The sequence below is a fragment of the Trichechus manatus genome, unplaced genomic scaffold, assembly GCF_000243295.1.
Source record: "Trichechus manatus latirostris isolate Lorelei unplaced genomic scaffold, TriManLat1.0 scaffold00044, whole genome shotgun sequence".
NCBI lineage: Eukaryota > Metazoa > Chordata > Mammalia > Sirenia > Trichechidae > Trichechus > Trichechus manatus.
Genome location: NW_004443980.1, coordinates 8,935,741 through 8,951,272, shown reverse-complemented (window position 1 = coordinate 8,951,272; position 15,532 = coordinate 8,935,741). Strand labels below are relative to the sequence as shown.

The window sequence follows — 15,532 nt, the reverse complement described above, 5'->3', positions numbered from 1 at the left end:
ATATTAAAAAAAAAAAGACTTGAGAGAATTAGACACCAATTACTGACTATGAGAAGAAGAAAAGTTCAAGTTAAGAATCAGTGATATAAAATTCAGTATACTGCTTACTATCAACTACTTCTTAAAGCTCTAGATTTCAGGACTTTTCTACAGCAAGAATCAAATGTAATAATATTCAAAACTGTGACCACTAAAGAATTCAGTTAAGTTAGAAATGTGATTAGGTGTTCATCAGACAATCTGCACATTTTCTCCCAGCTTTGGTCACTATAAAATCTGGGACAATGTATGGAATTAAACTCACTTAGACTTAAGTTACAACATGCAACGTAGAGAGCAAACACTTAAACTTTATACAAATTAAGAATAATTAAGGTATTTTATAAAAATAAAGATACTTAGTTAAAAATAAACAAAATGGAAGTGGAAACAGAATAGATTCAGCCAGTAATCCACATAAATAACAGAAAAGAGTAGTGACTTCAAAGTTAGCATTCTAAGAGTCAGCAAAGAGTATCAAAGGCACCAGGCACTGCCTCTATTCAAACATGTTCAAACAGGTCCTGTTAAAGCCCACAAAGGAAAGCAGTAAAAAACACTCAGGCAAAAACTAAGCAGACACATCTGACTGAGAATGAACAGAACCGTATTACATACTTCATTTCAACTTTCTGAACTGCAAACCATAACTAGTGAGATTAGATAATTAACAAGAAACTAGTCTCATGTCATATACCTAGTCAACAGGTATATAACGTAAGAAAAGTGTATGTATATAATAAAGAAAAACTTAAAATCTTACAGTTATCAAGTTGATGTAAAAGTATGATACTTTTTTGCTATAAATTACTTTGTATACACAGTAGCTATGAGACATGAAAGGAGCCCTGGTGGCACAATGGTTTAAGACTAAACACATACTTAAACACAAGGGTCGCTATGAGTTGGAATCAACTAGATGGCAAAATGGGTTTGGTTTTTTAGATTTTAAATACAAGTAAAGCAAACACACCAAAATATCTAGAAAAGTTTAGCTCAGAAGAACTTAACCATATCGCAATCAGAAAACCTAGAAAAAGCAATATACCTAACCACCACGCATGTCAGTTTCTCATACTGTGGTGGCTTGCGTGCTGCTGGAAGCTATGCCACTGGTATTTCAAATACCAGCAGGGTCACCCATTGTGGATAGGTTTCAGCTGACCTTCCAAACTAAGAATTACAACTAGAAAGAAGGAAATGGCAGTACACTTCTTTAAAAAAAATGGTCATTGAAAACCTTATGGAATACTTGCGGAACATTGTTTGATACAGTGTGGGAAGATGAGCCCCTCAGGTCCAAGGGCACTCAAGATACGACTGGGGAAGAGCTGTCTCAGGAAAGTAGAGTCAACTTTAATGACAATGGATGGACTCAAGCTTTCAGGACCTTCATTTGCTGAGGCTGTACAACTCAAGATGAGAGGAAATAGCTGCAAACATCCATTAATAATCGGAACATGGAATGTATGAAGTACGAATCAAGGAAAACTGGAAGTTGTCAAAAATAAAATTGAATGCATAAAGATCGATATCCTAGGCATTAGTGAGCTGAAATTGACTGGTATTGTTCATTCTGAATTGGACAATCATATGGTCTACTATGCCAAGAATGACAACTTGAAGAGGAATGGGGTTGCACTCATCGTCAAAAAGAGCATTTCAAGATTCATCCTGAAGTACAATGCTGTCAGTGATAGGACACTATCCATATGCGTACAAGACAAGTTAATGCGACTATAATTCAAATTTACGCACCAACTACTAATGCTGAAGATGAGGAAACTGAAGATTTTTAGCAACTTAAGCTGTCTGAAATTGATCAAACATGCAATCAAGATGCACTGATAATTACTGCTGATTGGAATGTGAAAGTTGGAAACAAAAAAGAAGGATCTGTAGTTGGAAAATATGGTCTTGGTGATAGAAATGACACAGGAGATCTAACGATAGAATTCTGCAAGACCAACAACTTCTTCACTGCAAATACCATTTCTCACCAACATAAATGTCGACTATTCACGTGGACCTCACCAGATGGAAAACACAGGAAACAAACTGACTACATCTGTGGAAAGAGATAATGGAGAACCTCAATAACATCAGTCAGAACAAGGCCAGGGGCAGACTGGGGATCAGACCATCAATTACTCTTATGCAAAGTTACGTTAAAGCTGAAGAAAATTAAAACAAGACCACCGGAACCAAAATACGACTTTGAGTATATCCCACCTGAATTTAGAGACCATCTCAAGAACAAATTTGATGCACTGAACACTATTGACCCAAGACCAGAACAGTTGTGGAATGACATCAAGGACATCATACATGAAGAAAGCAAGAGCTCCTTAAAAAAACAGGAAAGAAAGAAAAGACCGAAATGGATGTCAGAAGAGACTCTGAAACTTGCTCTTGAATGTAAAGTAAAGTAGCTAAAGCTAATGGAAGAAACGAAGAAGTAAAAGAGCTGAAGAGGAGATTTCAAAGGGCGGCTCAAGAAGACTAATGTATTATAATGAAATGTGCAAAGACTTGGAGTTAAAAAACCAAAAGGGAAGAACATGCATGGTATTTCTCAAGCTAAAAGAACTGATGAAAAGATTCAAGCCTCGAGTTGCAATACTGAAGGATTCTATGGGGAAAATATTAAACAATGCAGGAAACATCAAAAGAAGATGGAAGGCATACATAGAGTCACTGTACCAAAAAAAAACTGGTCAACATTCAACCATTTCAGGAGGTAGCATATGAGCAGGAACCGATGGTACTGAAGGAAGAGGTCCAAGCTGCACTGAAGGCACTGGTGAAAAACAAGACTCTGGAAATTGATGGAATACCAACTGAGATGTTTTCAACAAACGGATGCAGCACTGAAGTGCTCACTTGTCTATGCCAAGAACTTTGGAAGACAGCTACCCAGCCAACTGACTGGAAGAGATCCATATTCATGACTAGTCCCAAGAAACGTGATCCAACTGAATGCGGAAATTATCGAACAATATCATTAATATCACATGCAAGCAAAATTTTGCTGAAGATCATTCAAAAGTGGCTGCAGCAGTATATCGACAGGGAACTGCCAGAAATTCAAGCCGGATTTAGAAGAGCACGTGGAACCAGGGATACTACTGCTGATGTCAGATGGATCCATAGTCAATAGTTTTACTGACTGTGCTAAGGCATTTGACTGTGTGGATCGTAACAAAATATGGATAACATCGCGGAGAATGGGAATTCCAGAACATTTAATTGTGCACATGAGGAATCTGTACATGGATCAAGAGGCAGTCGTTCAAACAGAACAAGGGAATACTGCATGGTTTAAAGTCAGGAAAGGTGTGCATCAAGGTTGTATCCTTTCATCATACCTATTCAAACTGTATGCTGAGCAAATAATCCAAGAAGCTGGACTACAGGAAGAAGAATGGGCCATTAGGGTTGGTGGATGACTCATTAACAAACCTGCGACAAGCCAATGACACAACCTTGCTTGCTGAAAGCAAAGAGGACTTGAAGCACTTACTGATGAAGATCAAAGACTACAGCCTTCAGTATGGATTACACCTCAACATAAAGAACAAAAATCCTCACAACTGGACCAATAAACAACATCACGATAAACGAAGAAAAGACTGAAGCTGTCAAGGGATTCATTTTACTTTGAACCACAATGACATCCATGGAAGCAGCAATCAAGAGATCAAACAACATATTGCACTGGGCAAATCTGCTGCCAAAGACCTTTTTAAAGTGTTGAAAAGCAAAGATGTCACTTTGACTACTAAGGAGTGCCTGACCCAAGCCATGGTGTTGTCAATCGCCTCATATGCATGTGAAAGCTAGACAATGAATAAGGAAGACGGAAGAAGATTGATGCGTTTGAATTATGGTGTTGGCGAAGAATACCAAATATACCATGGACTGCCAAAAGAATGAGCAAGTGAAATACAGCCAGAGTGCTCTCTGGAAGCGAGGATGGTGAGACTTTGTCTCACATACTTCGGACACGTTATCAGGAGGGACAATTCCCTGGAGAAGGACATCATGCTTGGTAAGGCAGAACGTCAGCGAAAGAGAGAAAGATCCTCGACAAGATAGACTGACACAGTGGTTGCAACAATGGGCTCAAACACAGCAATGATTGTGAGGATGGAGCAGGACTGGGAAGTGTTCTGTTGTACATGGGGTTGCTGAGTTAGAACCGACTCACGGCATCACCTAACAACAACATATACTTCAGTTTTGTATTTTAAGCCTTTGTTGTTCTTTTTGTTTTCTTTTTCTTTTTTAATTATACACAAGGTGGTGGTAGGGATAATCTCTCCAGTGCTGGGGCAACTAGATTAGACCAAATGGAACAGAAACATCAGTATCAATTACTTCAGAAATTAGTTATTGAATACCTATTGTGTGTCAGGCACTGTTCTAGACAATAGCATAATTAGTAAGAATAGATAATTGAATAGCAGATATAGCCGTAATCAAAATAAAATCCTATTCCTTAGGAAACTTATATTCAACATTACATATTAGTTTCCTAAAAAGCTATGATAGTAGCGAAAAACTGGAGAGGCCTGACTGATAAACAACAATCAAACCCTTTTACAGATGTATATTTTCTTTAGGTAAGTCATCAATAAGTCAAGGCCAAACTGCATTTCATAGTTAGTCAAGCTAGATTTTAACTCAAAATGCTATTAACAAAAGCCGCAGGAGCAAACAGCTTTAGAAGTGAACAAGACCTCAGAGGTTTTACTCCATCATTTTACAAATGAAATTGAGACCCACTGGAATTCCTTGCTGAAGGTCACAGAACCAACCAAACAAGGCAGAAAGAATGAGGGCAAGAATCCAAATCTTTGGTCACTTTTCAGGTTAACACACATTCATAATTATCATTTATATGTTTCATATACACACACTCTATGCTTATTGGGCCGTATTAAAATCAAAAGTTTTACTGCTTGTGCTAACAGGTGAGAAGACGGCACAGATTCATGAAATGCATGAATCATCTTTTTTTTGCAATTTCATTTTAGTAAAAAACTTAATTCTTTTAACCAAACTTTCTTTTTACTCTCAGGGAAATGACAAAAAATTGTTAAAAAATACTATTGTTTTCATCTTTTACCTCCTTTTCCTTCTTTTCACCACCCATTACTCCAGGCCCTTCTCCATTAACAAAAGTATTAATAAGCTGCCAAAACAAAATAAGGCAGGCACCAGAAAAGAGAATCCAGGGTGACGGTGGGGAGTGGGGAGGAGGTTGGAAGGAGAATATATGAGCTACTAATACCAAGTACGTGGTGTGTCCTATTGGAATCCAGACCGTCTGGCCCCAGAGACCAAGTTCTTAACCACCTTTTAAAAAACTCAATCTATACATCTGCATTTGAGTATAATTCCCCATTTCCCAGGGGGAGAGGTGCTAAGACACCCACTTTGCTGAGATACGAAAAATATCTAGTCCAGTTTTCCAAGTTCTGCTTCATTTAGTTTTGGGTAAAGCATTACCTAAGCACTTTAGCATTTTAATTTACTATCTGTTAAAAAGTAATTTTGATACAGAAGTTCACTGTACTATTGCAACCTTTCTGTAAGTTTAAATTTCTTTTCAAAATAAGTTTTAAAAAACTAATTTTGAAGTTGAGGATTAAATAACGAATAGAAATGATTCCTTAAAAAAAAAAAAGTTCCTATATTATGCTACATAAGAACACAATAGAGTCCTTTCCAAAGTCATCTTAATAGTGACAGCAGACATTATGCAAAGTGAAGTGGAATTACCTTTGGGTTTTTCTAAAAGTCTCTGACATGTTTCTTTGACTTTGGTAAAAAGTTCAGAACCTGCTAATTTTTTAGAAATCCCAACTCTCAGCATAACAGCTCCAGGTGTGAATTTTAAGAGTGCAGCCCCAGGCTCTCGTGGTTCTTTTGGATGTTTTGGCATAAGACCAGACCAATCCACATCTATCACGTCTAAAGGATCTGCAAAAAGTTAAAGGATAGAATTTTTTAATACCATGAAATAGCATTTTTGTTATCTATAGATAAATATATATCAAGACAAAATACAGAAAGTATTAAATAACAAGTACTTTAAACCCAAATGTCATCATCTTAAATTGAAAGCTTTTCCATAAACACTAACATTCAGAATTTAAACCCTTACAAATAAAAAACAATCTACCCACCAAAAACAGACAAGTAAACAAAAAACAAAAAAATCCACCCTACAAATAATCATTTAAATCACATGAGAGATCGCATGAGAAAAAACATTATTTCACTAAGATTTGATCTGATGTTTTGAAACTTGGCACTAGAATTCTTTGAAGGGTCAAATCTAAGAGTGTATTTAGTTTGCAAGCGTGCGCACGCACACACGTTTTACTTTGTAAAAACAAATGATTCATTATCAAATTTTATCAATATCGAGACCAAATAATCCATCCATCAAGAAGGAGCAATTGAGGAAATTAACAAAATAACATTCTATTTAGGAATACTGAATATCAGATAATAAAGGTAACAATCAGACATATCTTCTACATGAGTAGAAAAAACTGTGAACTCTAAGTGCTAATTAAATCAAAATAAAAAGTTAATATTTTACATACCCAGACAAAACAAAGACCCTCACTAAGGATAAATAAGAAATTGTTAGTAACAATCAGACTAACTGAGATGATTCAACAGGACCATCAAGGGGTGTTGCTTCATGGTATAGTCACTAGAGTGAGCTCTTCGGCAAGGCAAAAAGTACTATAAGTCAAAATACTAATTACTGAATTTAGAAAACTGACAGAAAGGGGTATATAAACAGTGTTCAAATATTTCAACTATTGTAAATTTTTAAATGGTCATTTAAAAAGTTGTAGCACCATAGTCGTGAAGCTCTGTATCATATATCTACCATCTAGAACACTGCCTGGCAATCAACATTTGGTTAGATTTCAAGTCACATAATACGAATCTTAAATTCTGGAAAGGGCATCTTGAAATTTCACTATTATAAATGAGTCCCTTTCTAACTCATAGGCAATGTTTACCTTCTCTCACTGAGTTGAAAATGAGGATATATGGACTGTAATTTTCATTTTATTGGACTTGCAACCTTAATTAAAATACAAGGAGAATTCTAACTGCCTTACATCAATTCTTACAGAGAAAACCTTAATATCATGAATCAAATAATCTTTATGTTCTATCACCTCCGCAAATGATTACCTGGCATCTTCTCTTCATCTTGTTGATCCTCCCTCTTTTCAGCATCACCTGCCAGAATTTCATCTAGTTCATCATCACTGATTGGCTCGTATCCTTCTCCAGCCCCAGACCCTAGTGACTGTGCATCATCTAACTTGGAATCATCATCTCCTGCTAAACAGAGAAATTAATTGCACATCAAAGAGAGCTTCCAAGTGAAGAGATGTTTAGTCAAGTCAAAGACATAGAGCCTGTGCACAATGGAAAGCCTGAAAAGCATTTTTTCATTAGAAAACTATTTTTCTTTATTATTGAAACATTTGATAATTTGAAAACCGAAAAGATAAAATTTATTTGGTTTTAATGCAAAAACATAATATGGATAGCAACAGAATAGGTTATAAGATTATAATTAAAATATGAGAAATAAAAGCTACTACTAATATATTAATGTTAATTACATATGTTGTATTAATTTGTGCTAATAAAACTTTAAATCCAGACAAATCTACTAATTTTAGAAGGCGACAGTAACTTCTTAGCTTAAATAAACTCATTAAAAAATCTAACGAACTTAATAAGATTTATTTTAAGCTTAAATCTTAGCCCATAATAATACATGATATGAAGATCAGTGAAATAAAAATGTAGAGGTGCCATTAATTCTTCCTCCACCTTCCAACTTCTCTTCCCTATCCCAATATTTTCCTTTAAATACTAAATATAATTTTCAGAAGAATGTTGTAATACAACTCAAGATATCTTTGTTAGTTCCACTAGTGTATGTTCTATCTCTTTACTTTACCAACTTTTCTCAATCACCTATGCCAAGCTTGTCTCCGGGTGAGCTAGTTGTGCATTTAAATAATCCCAAAACTACAAAATATGCTTAATATTTCTAGTCATTAGTTATCCATAAACTTTACTGAGGCTATAGAACAAGTTTTCAAAATGCAAAGTTATGCTTTATAGGTATAATTTTGTTGTTGTTGTTGCTGTTGTTATTAAGTGCCACTGAGTTGGTTCCTCATTGAGGGTCTTCCTCTTTTTCGCTAACATTCTACTATACCAAGCATGATGTCCTTCAGGGACTGGTCCCTCCTGATAACATGCCCAAGGTACATGAGATGAGGTCTTGCCATTCTTAATTCTAAGGAGCATTCTGTCTCTACTTCTTCCAAGACAGATTTGTTCTTCATTTAGTTTGTTGTACTGTGGTGGTTTGTATGTTGCTAGAGGCTATGCCACTGATATTTCAAATACCAGCAGGGTCACCCATGGTGGATAGGTTTCAGAAGAGCTTCTAGACTAAGGCAGACTAGGAAGAAAGATGTGGAGATTTACTTCCAAAAAGATTGGCCTGTGAAAATCTTATGGATAGCAGCAGGTATAAGTTTACAGCAAATAAAACATAAGAAACTATGGAATATTTTTAGCCACTCTAATAATTTTCTATTCTATCAAATTCTATAATAATAATTATGTAATATAATAATTCTGCCCATACCATCTCGGTGGCGTTAACAGTTAAGTACTTGACTACTAGCTGAAAGGTTGGCTTTCTGAACCCACCAAGAGGGGCCTTGACAGACAGGACTGGCGATATACTTCTGAAAGGTCACAGCCTTGAAAACCCTATGGAGCCATTCTACTCTGTACACGTGGGGCTGCCATGAGTCAGAATCGATTCGAGGGCAACTACCAACAACAACAACACAACATCACCAATCCCCCTCCAAGGTAACCAATTTTAATACTGTCTTTATACAAATATACACATAAACATAAATACATATACTGGGATTTTTAAGTTTTCAAGTTCACTAACTCATTTTCCTACTTTAAGTGAATGAAATTTTTCTATCACATAAATTTCTATGCTATATTATCTGGGGTCACAACTGGCAAATGACATATTTTAGGGATGAGAGACACTGACTCCAATCACAAGTAGCGCTATTATAATAATTAGTTCAATTATATTCAATTATACACCAAGGTTGTACCTCCATGAATACCATGGCTCATGATTTGATGCTATTTATACTCAAAATTGAGATGAAAATATAATTGAAAAAAGCTGAAGTAAAAATGTTTTGTCAAGGCAAGGAGTGGAGAGATATATATCAGAGCAGCATACTAGAATACCTAATTAGAAACTCACGAGATGTAAGAATGTTTTAAAAGAATGAGAATTTTAGTCTAAAAAGGAATGGAGCAGTATAACAGACAAAAGGAAGTGGCACTCACCTTCTACACTCTCGGTTCTCTCAGATTTATTTATATCTTCAAATCCCTGCACAGATCCCAGATCTTTATCCATTCTTTCTTTATCAAAAGCTGTAGAGTCTCGAGGAGCACCTTCTAGGTCTCTTTCATGCTCACTTTCCAATTTTGTTTCACTGCGTTTTACACTCTCTATTTGGAAAGAATTCTCAAAAGTTCTGTCTCTGTCCCTATCCCTTTCAGTACAATCTGGAATTAGTCTCTCTCTTTCTCTGTCTAACTCTCTCCTTTTGTCTCGTTCTCTCTCTCGCTCCCGCAATCTATCTCGGTCCCTGTTCCGTGTCCAATCTTTATCAGCATCTCGGTCCCACTCTCTCTGCCTTGTATCCCTCCTCTCTCTCTCCCGGTCTCTATCATGTTCATATCTATCACGTTCTTGAAGCCGATCTCTGCTATCAAATGACCCGGATCTTGAATGGACCTGTCGGTCTGACTCAGGAGAACTTCTTCTTGAACTATGGCTTCTTGAATCCTGGCGATCTGAAATAAATATACCATATACAAAGAGTTAATATCTAATAAAATAGAAATAAAATGCTTCATATTTAGGTCCTCTAAAATTTACGATTTCTCTTTTTCTGTATTTATTCCCAGCTATCCAAATATCTCATTTCAAGAAAATTTAACTTCTCTCAATTAAAGTATGTCAAAACCATGTGTTTTTGGCCTATTTCCACACTATAACCACAAAATAACTTCAAAGAAATAAGTACATAAAATAGTTACTGATCATGTTATTATTTGTTCTCTCCCTCTCCCCCTACCTTTCTGTGATCTAAAGAGACAGCATTAATTGAATGTAATTCTCATAAAAATTCCAACAGCCTTCTTCTCAGAAGTGGAAATGCCATTCCAAAAGGTTACATGGAATGGGAAGGGGACCCAAATAATCAAAGCAATCTTGAAAAGGAAGAACGAAGTAGGAGGACTCATACTTCCTGATTTCAAAACATACTATTGAAAAAATAACTCCCATCAAGTCGATTCCAACTCATGGCAACCCCAAGTGTTACAGAGTAGAACTGCTCCATAGTGTTTCTTGGCTGTAATCATTACAAAACAGATGACCAGGTCTGTCTTCTGTGGTATGGCTGGGTGGGTTACAACAGCCAACCTTTAGGTTAGTACTCGAATGTACCACCCAGGGACCTTAAACATACTATGAAACTACATACTATGAAACTACAGTAATCAAAACAGCCTGGTACTGATATAATGACAGATGTGTAAACCAATGGAATACAATTCAGAGTCCAAAAATAAACCCATGTACCCATGGTCAATTGATTTTTGACAAGGTTGTATTAAGTCCATTCAAGAGGGGAAAGAAAAGTCTCTTTAATAAGTGGTGCTGGGAAAACTGGATTTCTACATGAAAAAGAATAAAGCAGGATCCATACCTCACACCATATACAAAAACTAATTCAAAATGGATCAAGGACCTAAATGTGCGAACTGACACCATAAAACTCTTAGAGGAAAACATAGAGGTAATGCTTTGGGATATTACTAGTACTTTTTAATCATGGAGTCTTAGATATAACATCAAAAACATCAGCAGCAAAAGACAAAAGAGATAAATAGGACCTTATAAAAAATTAAAAACTTTTGTTCATCGAAGGACTTTATTGAGACAGCATACAGATCTGGAGAAATTTTCTGAGAACTGTATATCTGATAAGGGTTTAATATCTAGAATATATAAAGAACTCCTACAGCTTAGCAACAAAAAAGATAGACAACCCAGTTGAAAAATGGGCAAACGACTTGAATAGGCATTTCACCAAAGAGGATATACAAATGACCAAAAGTACATGAGAAGATACATTTTGCTACTTCAATGTCATTAGTCATAAACAAAAAAAAAAAAAACAAACCCACTGCTGTCGAGTTGATCCTGATTCATAGTGTTCCTATAGGACAGAACAGAGCTGCCCCATAAGGTTTCCAAGGAGCAGCTGGCAGATTCAAATTGCTGACTTTCTGGTTAGCAGCCAAACTCTTAACTGTGCCACCAGGGTTCTCATTAGTCATTACGGAGATGCTAATCAAAACTGCAATTAGATAACCACCTCACCCCCACTGGAACTCCAGTGGCACAGTGGTTAACAGCTACGGCTGCTAACCAAAAGATCGGCAGTTCGAAGCTACCACCACTCCTTGGAAACCCTATGGGGCAGTTCTACTCTTTTCTAAAGGGTCGCTGTGAGTTGGAACTGACACAATGGTAACAGGTTTGGTTTGTTTTGGTTTCACCACCACTAAAATAGCTGATTTAAAAAAAAAACAAAAAAACAGAAAATAACAGGTGTTGGTGAAGATGTGGAGAAACCGCAACCTTCGTTCATTGCTGGTGGGAATGCAAAATGGTACAGGCGCTGTGGAAAAGTCTGGCAGTTCCTCAGAAAATTCTATGTTTAACCAGCAATCCCAATCTTAGGTAAATATCCAAAAGAACTGAAAGCTGGAACGCAAACAGAAACCAGTATACAATGTTTACTGCAACACTATTTACAATAGTCAAAAGGAAGAAACAACTGAAACATCTATCAACAGATGAATGGATAAACAAAATGTGTATACAATGGAATATGACTCCAGCCATAAAGAGAAATGAAGTCCTGATACATGCTACAACATGGAAACATTATATTGAGTAAATTAAGTCAGTCACAAAAGGAGGGATACTGTCTGATTCTGCTTATATGAAACAAGCCAATGTGTACAGACCAACGCTTATTAGTGGTTACCAAGGGTGGGAGGGAGGAAGTGCTTAAGGGGCACCGACTTTGTGAAATAATATAGTTACATAATATGATGAATATAACCAATGTCTCTGAATTACACATGTAAAAACTGTTGAACTGGCATGTTTTGTTATACATATTTTTACCATAAAAAAAAAAGAGAGAGATAGCATTGGCTCCAGGAAGAACAGCAGGAAGGTAAAATTTTAGGCTTCAATAAGGGACCTGAATACATAAAGCCCTTCACCAACATTTACTACTAAAATCTTGATATAAAAACTGACTAATGTACCTCTATTATATGCTACCCTGGTGGCAAAGTGGTTAAGTGCTACAGCTGCTAACCAAAAGGTTGGCAGTTCGAATCCACCAGATGCCCCTTGGAAACTCTACGAGGCAGTTCTACTCTGTCCTATAGGGTCGCTATGAGTTGGAATCGACTCGACGGCAATGGGTTTGGTTTTTCTTTTTTTAATTATACAGTTGGAAACCCTGGTGGCGTAGTGGTTAAGAGTTTGGCTGCTAACCAAAAGGTCAGCAGCTCAAATCCACCAGGCGCCCCTTGGAAACCCTATGGGGAAGTTCTACTCTGTCATATAGGGTCACTATGAGTTGCAATTGACACAAAGGCAACAGGTTTGATTTTCTGGTTTATTACAATATTACGGAAGTCTGGTTGTGCAGTGGTTAAAGCACTCAGCTGCTAGCCAGAAGGCGAGCAGTTCGAACCTACCATCCACTCCACAGGAGAAAGATGTGGTAGTCAGCTTCCATAAAGATGCCTTGGAAACCCAATGGGGCATATCTACTCACTATGAGTTGGAATCCACTTGACGGCAATGGGTTTTTTTTTTTTGAGTTATGATAATGTTGAATGTTCCTCTATTATAATGTTAGTATTAATGTGATAACAGGTAATACATTCAATCCTTATTATTTGTGGACTCCATATCTGGGAAGTCACCTACTTGCTAAAATCTAGCTGTAACCCCAAAAATCAACACTGATGGTGCTTTCACGGTCACAGTAGACATACTTGGAGCAGTGAAAAATTTGAGTCACCCAGCACACACGTTCCCAGCTGCGGTCAAACAAGGCAAACCTCTGCCTTCTCGCACTGTAAACAAGTGTTCTTTTTGCAGTCTAGTTAGTGCCATGTTTTTCACATGTCTGTGCATTCTGTTGGTGATTTTGCTATTTAAAATTGACCCCAAGTATAGTGTGGAAGCACCGTCTAGTGTTGCTATGTGTGAAAAGACTGTGAAGTGCCTTACAGATATAAAACAAGTGTGTTAGATAATTTTGTTGAAGCATGAGTTATAGTGCTGTTGGCTTAAGTTTAATGTGACTGAATCAACAACATGGTACATTTAGAAAAAGGAGGAGGAGATTCACCAATCTGTACATGAAGGTGCTCTGGAAAGTGCTTGTTGTAGATTGAATTGTGTCCCCCAAAATTGTGTATCAACTTGGCTAGGCCGTCACAATCAGCCAACTTGACCTCTTGGACATACATAGAACACTATACTCAACAGCTGCAAAGTACACATTCTTTTCCAATGCACATGGAATGTTCTCCAGAATAGAGCACATCTTAGGCCACAAAGCAATCCTCAACAAAATCCAAAACACTGGGATAATACAAAGTGTCTTCTCTGATCACAATGCCATCGAAGTAGAAATTAACAACAGGAAGAGCAAGGAAAAAAAAATCTATTACATGAAAACTGAGTAACACCCTGCTTACAAACTACTGGGTAATAGAAGAAATCAAAGATGGAATCAAAAAATTCCTAGAATCAAACGAGAATGAAAATACATCATATCAAAACCTCTGGGACACAGCAAAGGCAGTGCTCAGAGGTAAATTTATACCAACAGACGCACATACCAAAAAACAAGAAAGGGACAAAATCAACATATTAGCTATGCAACTTGAACAAACTGAAAGAGAGCAGCAAAAGAAGCCCACAGCCACCAGAAGAAAGGAAATAATAAATATCAGAGCAGAAATAAATGAAATAGAGGACAGAAAGACAACAGAACCAATAAAACCAAAAGTTGGTTCTTTGAAAGGATCAACAAAATCGACAAACCATTGGCCAAACTGACAAAGAAAAACAGGAGAGGATGCAAATAACCCAAATAAGAAATGAAATGGGGAACATTACAACAGACCCAAATGAAATAAAAAAGATCATAACAGAGTACTACGAAAAACTATACTCCAACAAATTTGAAAACCTAGAGGAAACGGACAAATTTCTAGAAACACACTATCTATCCAAACTAACACAAAATGATGTTGAAAATCTGAAGAGACCCATAACAAGAGAAGAGACCGAAAAACGAATTAAAAACAACTCCCAACAAAAAAAAAGCCCTGTACCAACAACATTCTTTAAAGAGATGGAAAAACTACTCTTTTAACTTTATATGGAAAGGGAAGAAGCCCCGGAGAAGTAAAACACTATTGAAGAAAAAGAATAAAGTAGGACTCATATTACCTGACCTCAGAATCTACCATACAGCTACGGTAGTCAAAACAGCCTGGTACCAGTACAACAACAGATACATTGACCAATGGAACAGAACTGAGAAACCAGATGTAAATCCATCCACCTACGGTCACCTGGTCTTCGACAAGGGCCCAAAGTCCATCAAATGGGGAAAAGACCGGCTTTTTAACAAATGGTGCTGGCAAAACTGGATGTCCATCTGCAAAAAAATGAAACAGGACCCACACTTTTTACTTTATACCCTACACAAAAACTAATTCAAAATGGATTAAAGACTTAAATATAAAACCAAAAACCATAAAGATCACAGGAAAAAAAAAACAGGATCAACGCTAGAGGCCCTAATACATGGCATTGACAGGATACCAACCATAACTAACAACACACAAACTCTAGAAGATAAGTTAGATAATGGGGATCTTCTAAAAATTAAACACTTATGCTCATCAAAATACTTCACCAAAAGAGTAAAAAGAGAACCTACAGACTGGGAAAAACTTTTTTGGCTATGACAAATCCAACAAAGGTCTAATCTCTAAAATCAGGAAAATCCAACACCTCTACAACAAAAAGACAAATAATCCAATTAAAAAATGGGCAAAGGAAATGAACAGACACTTCACCAAAGAAGACACTCAAGCGGTTAACAGCCACATGGGGAAATGCTTGTGGTCACTAGCCATTAGAGAAATGCAAATTAAAACCACAATGAGATACCATCTCACCCCTATC

General features: G+C 36.7%; 1 protein-coding gene across 3 annotated transcripts in view; it reads right to left on the bottom strand.

The window, feature by feature from the left end:
• Positions 1–15,532, bottom strand: part of ZC3H13 (zinc finger CCCH-type containing 13) — a 149,206-nt gene that overhangs the window by 13,088 nt on the left and 120,586 nt on the right. For 2 of the 3 annotated variants that reach the window (XM_004376592.2, XM_023731592.1), the window contains exons 16-18: positions 9,499–10,014; positions 7,270–7,422; positions 5,827–6,027 (exon numbers count right to left, since the gene is read on the bottom strand). In XM_004376592.2, the coding sequence (XP_004376649.1) occupies positions 5,827–6,027; positions 7,270–7,422; positions 9,499–10,014 (870 nt within the window). The remainder of the gene's footprint in view (positions 1–5,826; positions 6,028–7,269; positions 7,423–9,498; positions 10,015–15,532) is intronic. The other variant, XM_023731593.1, reaches the window with a different exon arrangement.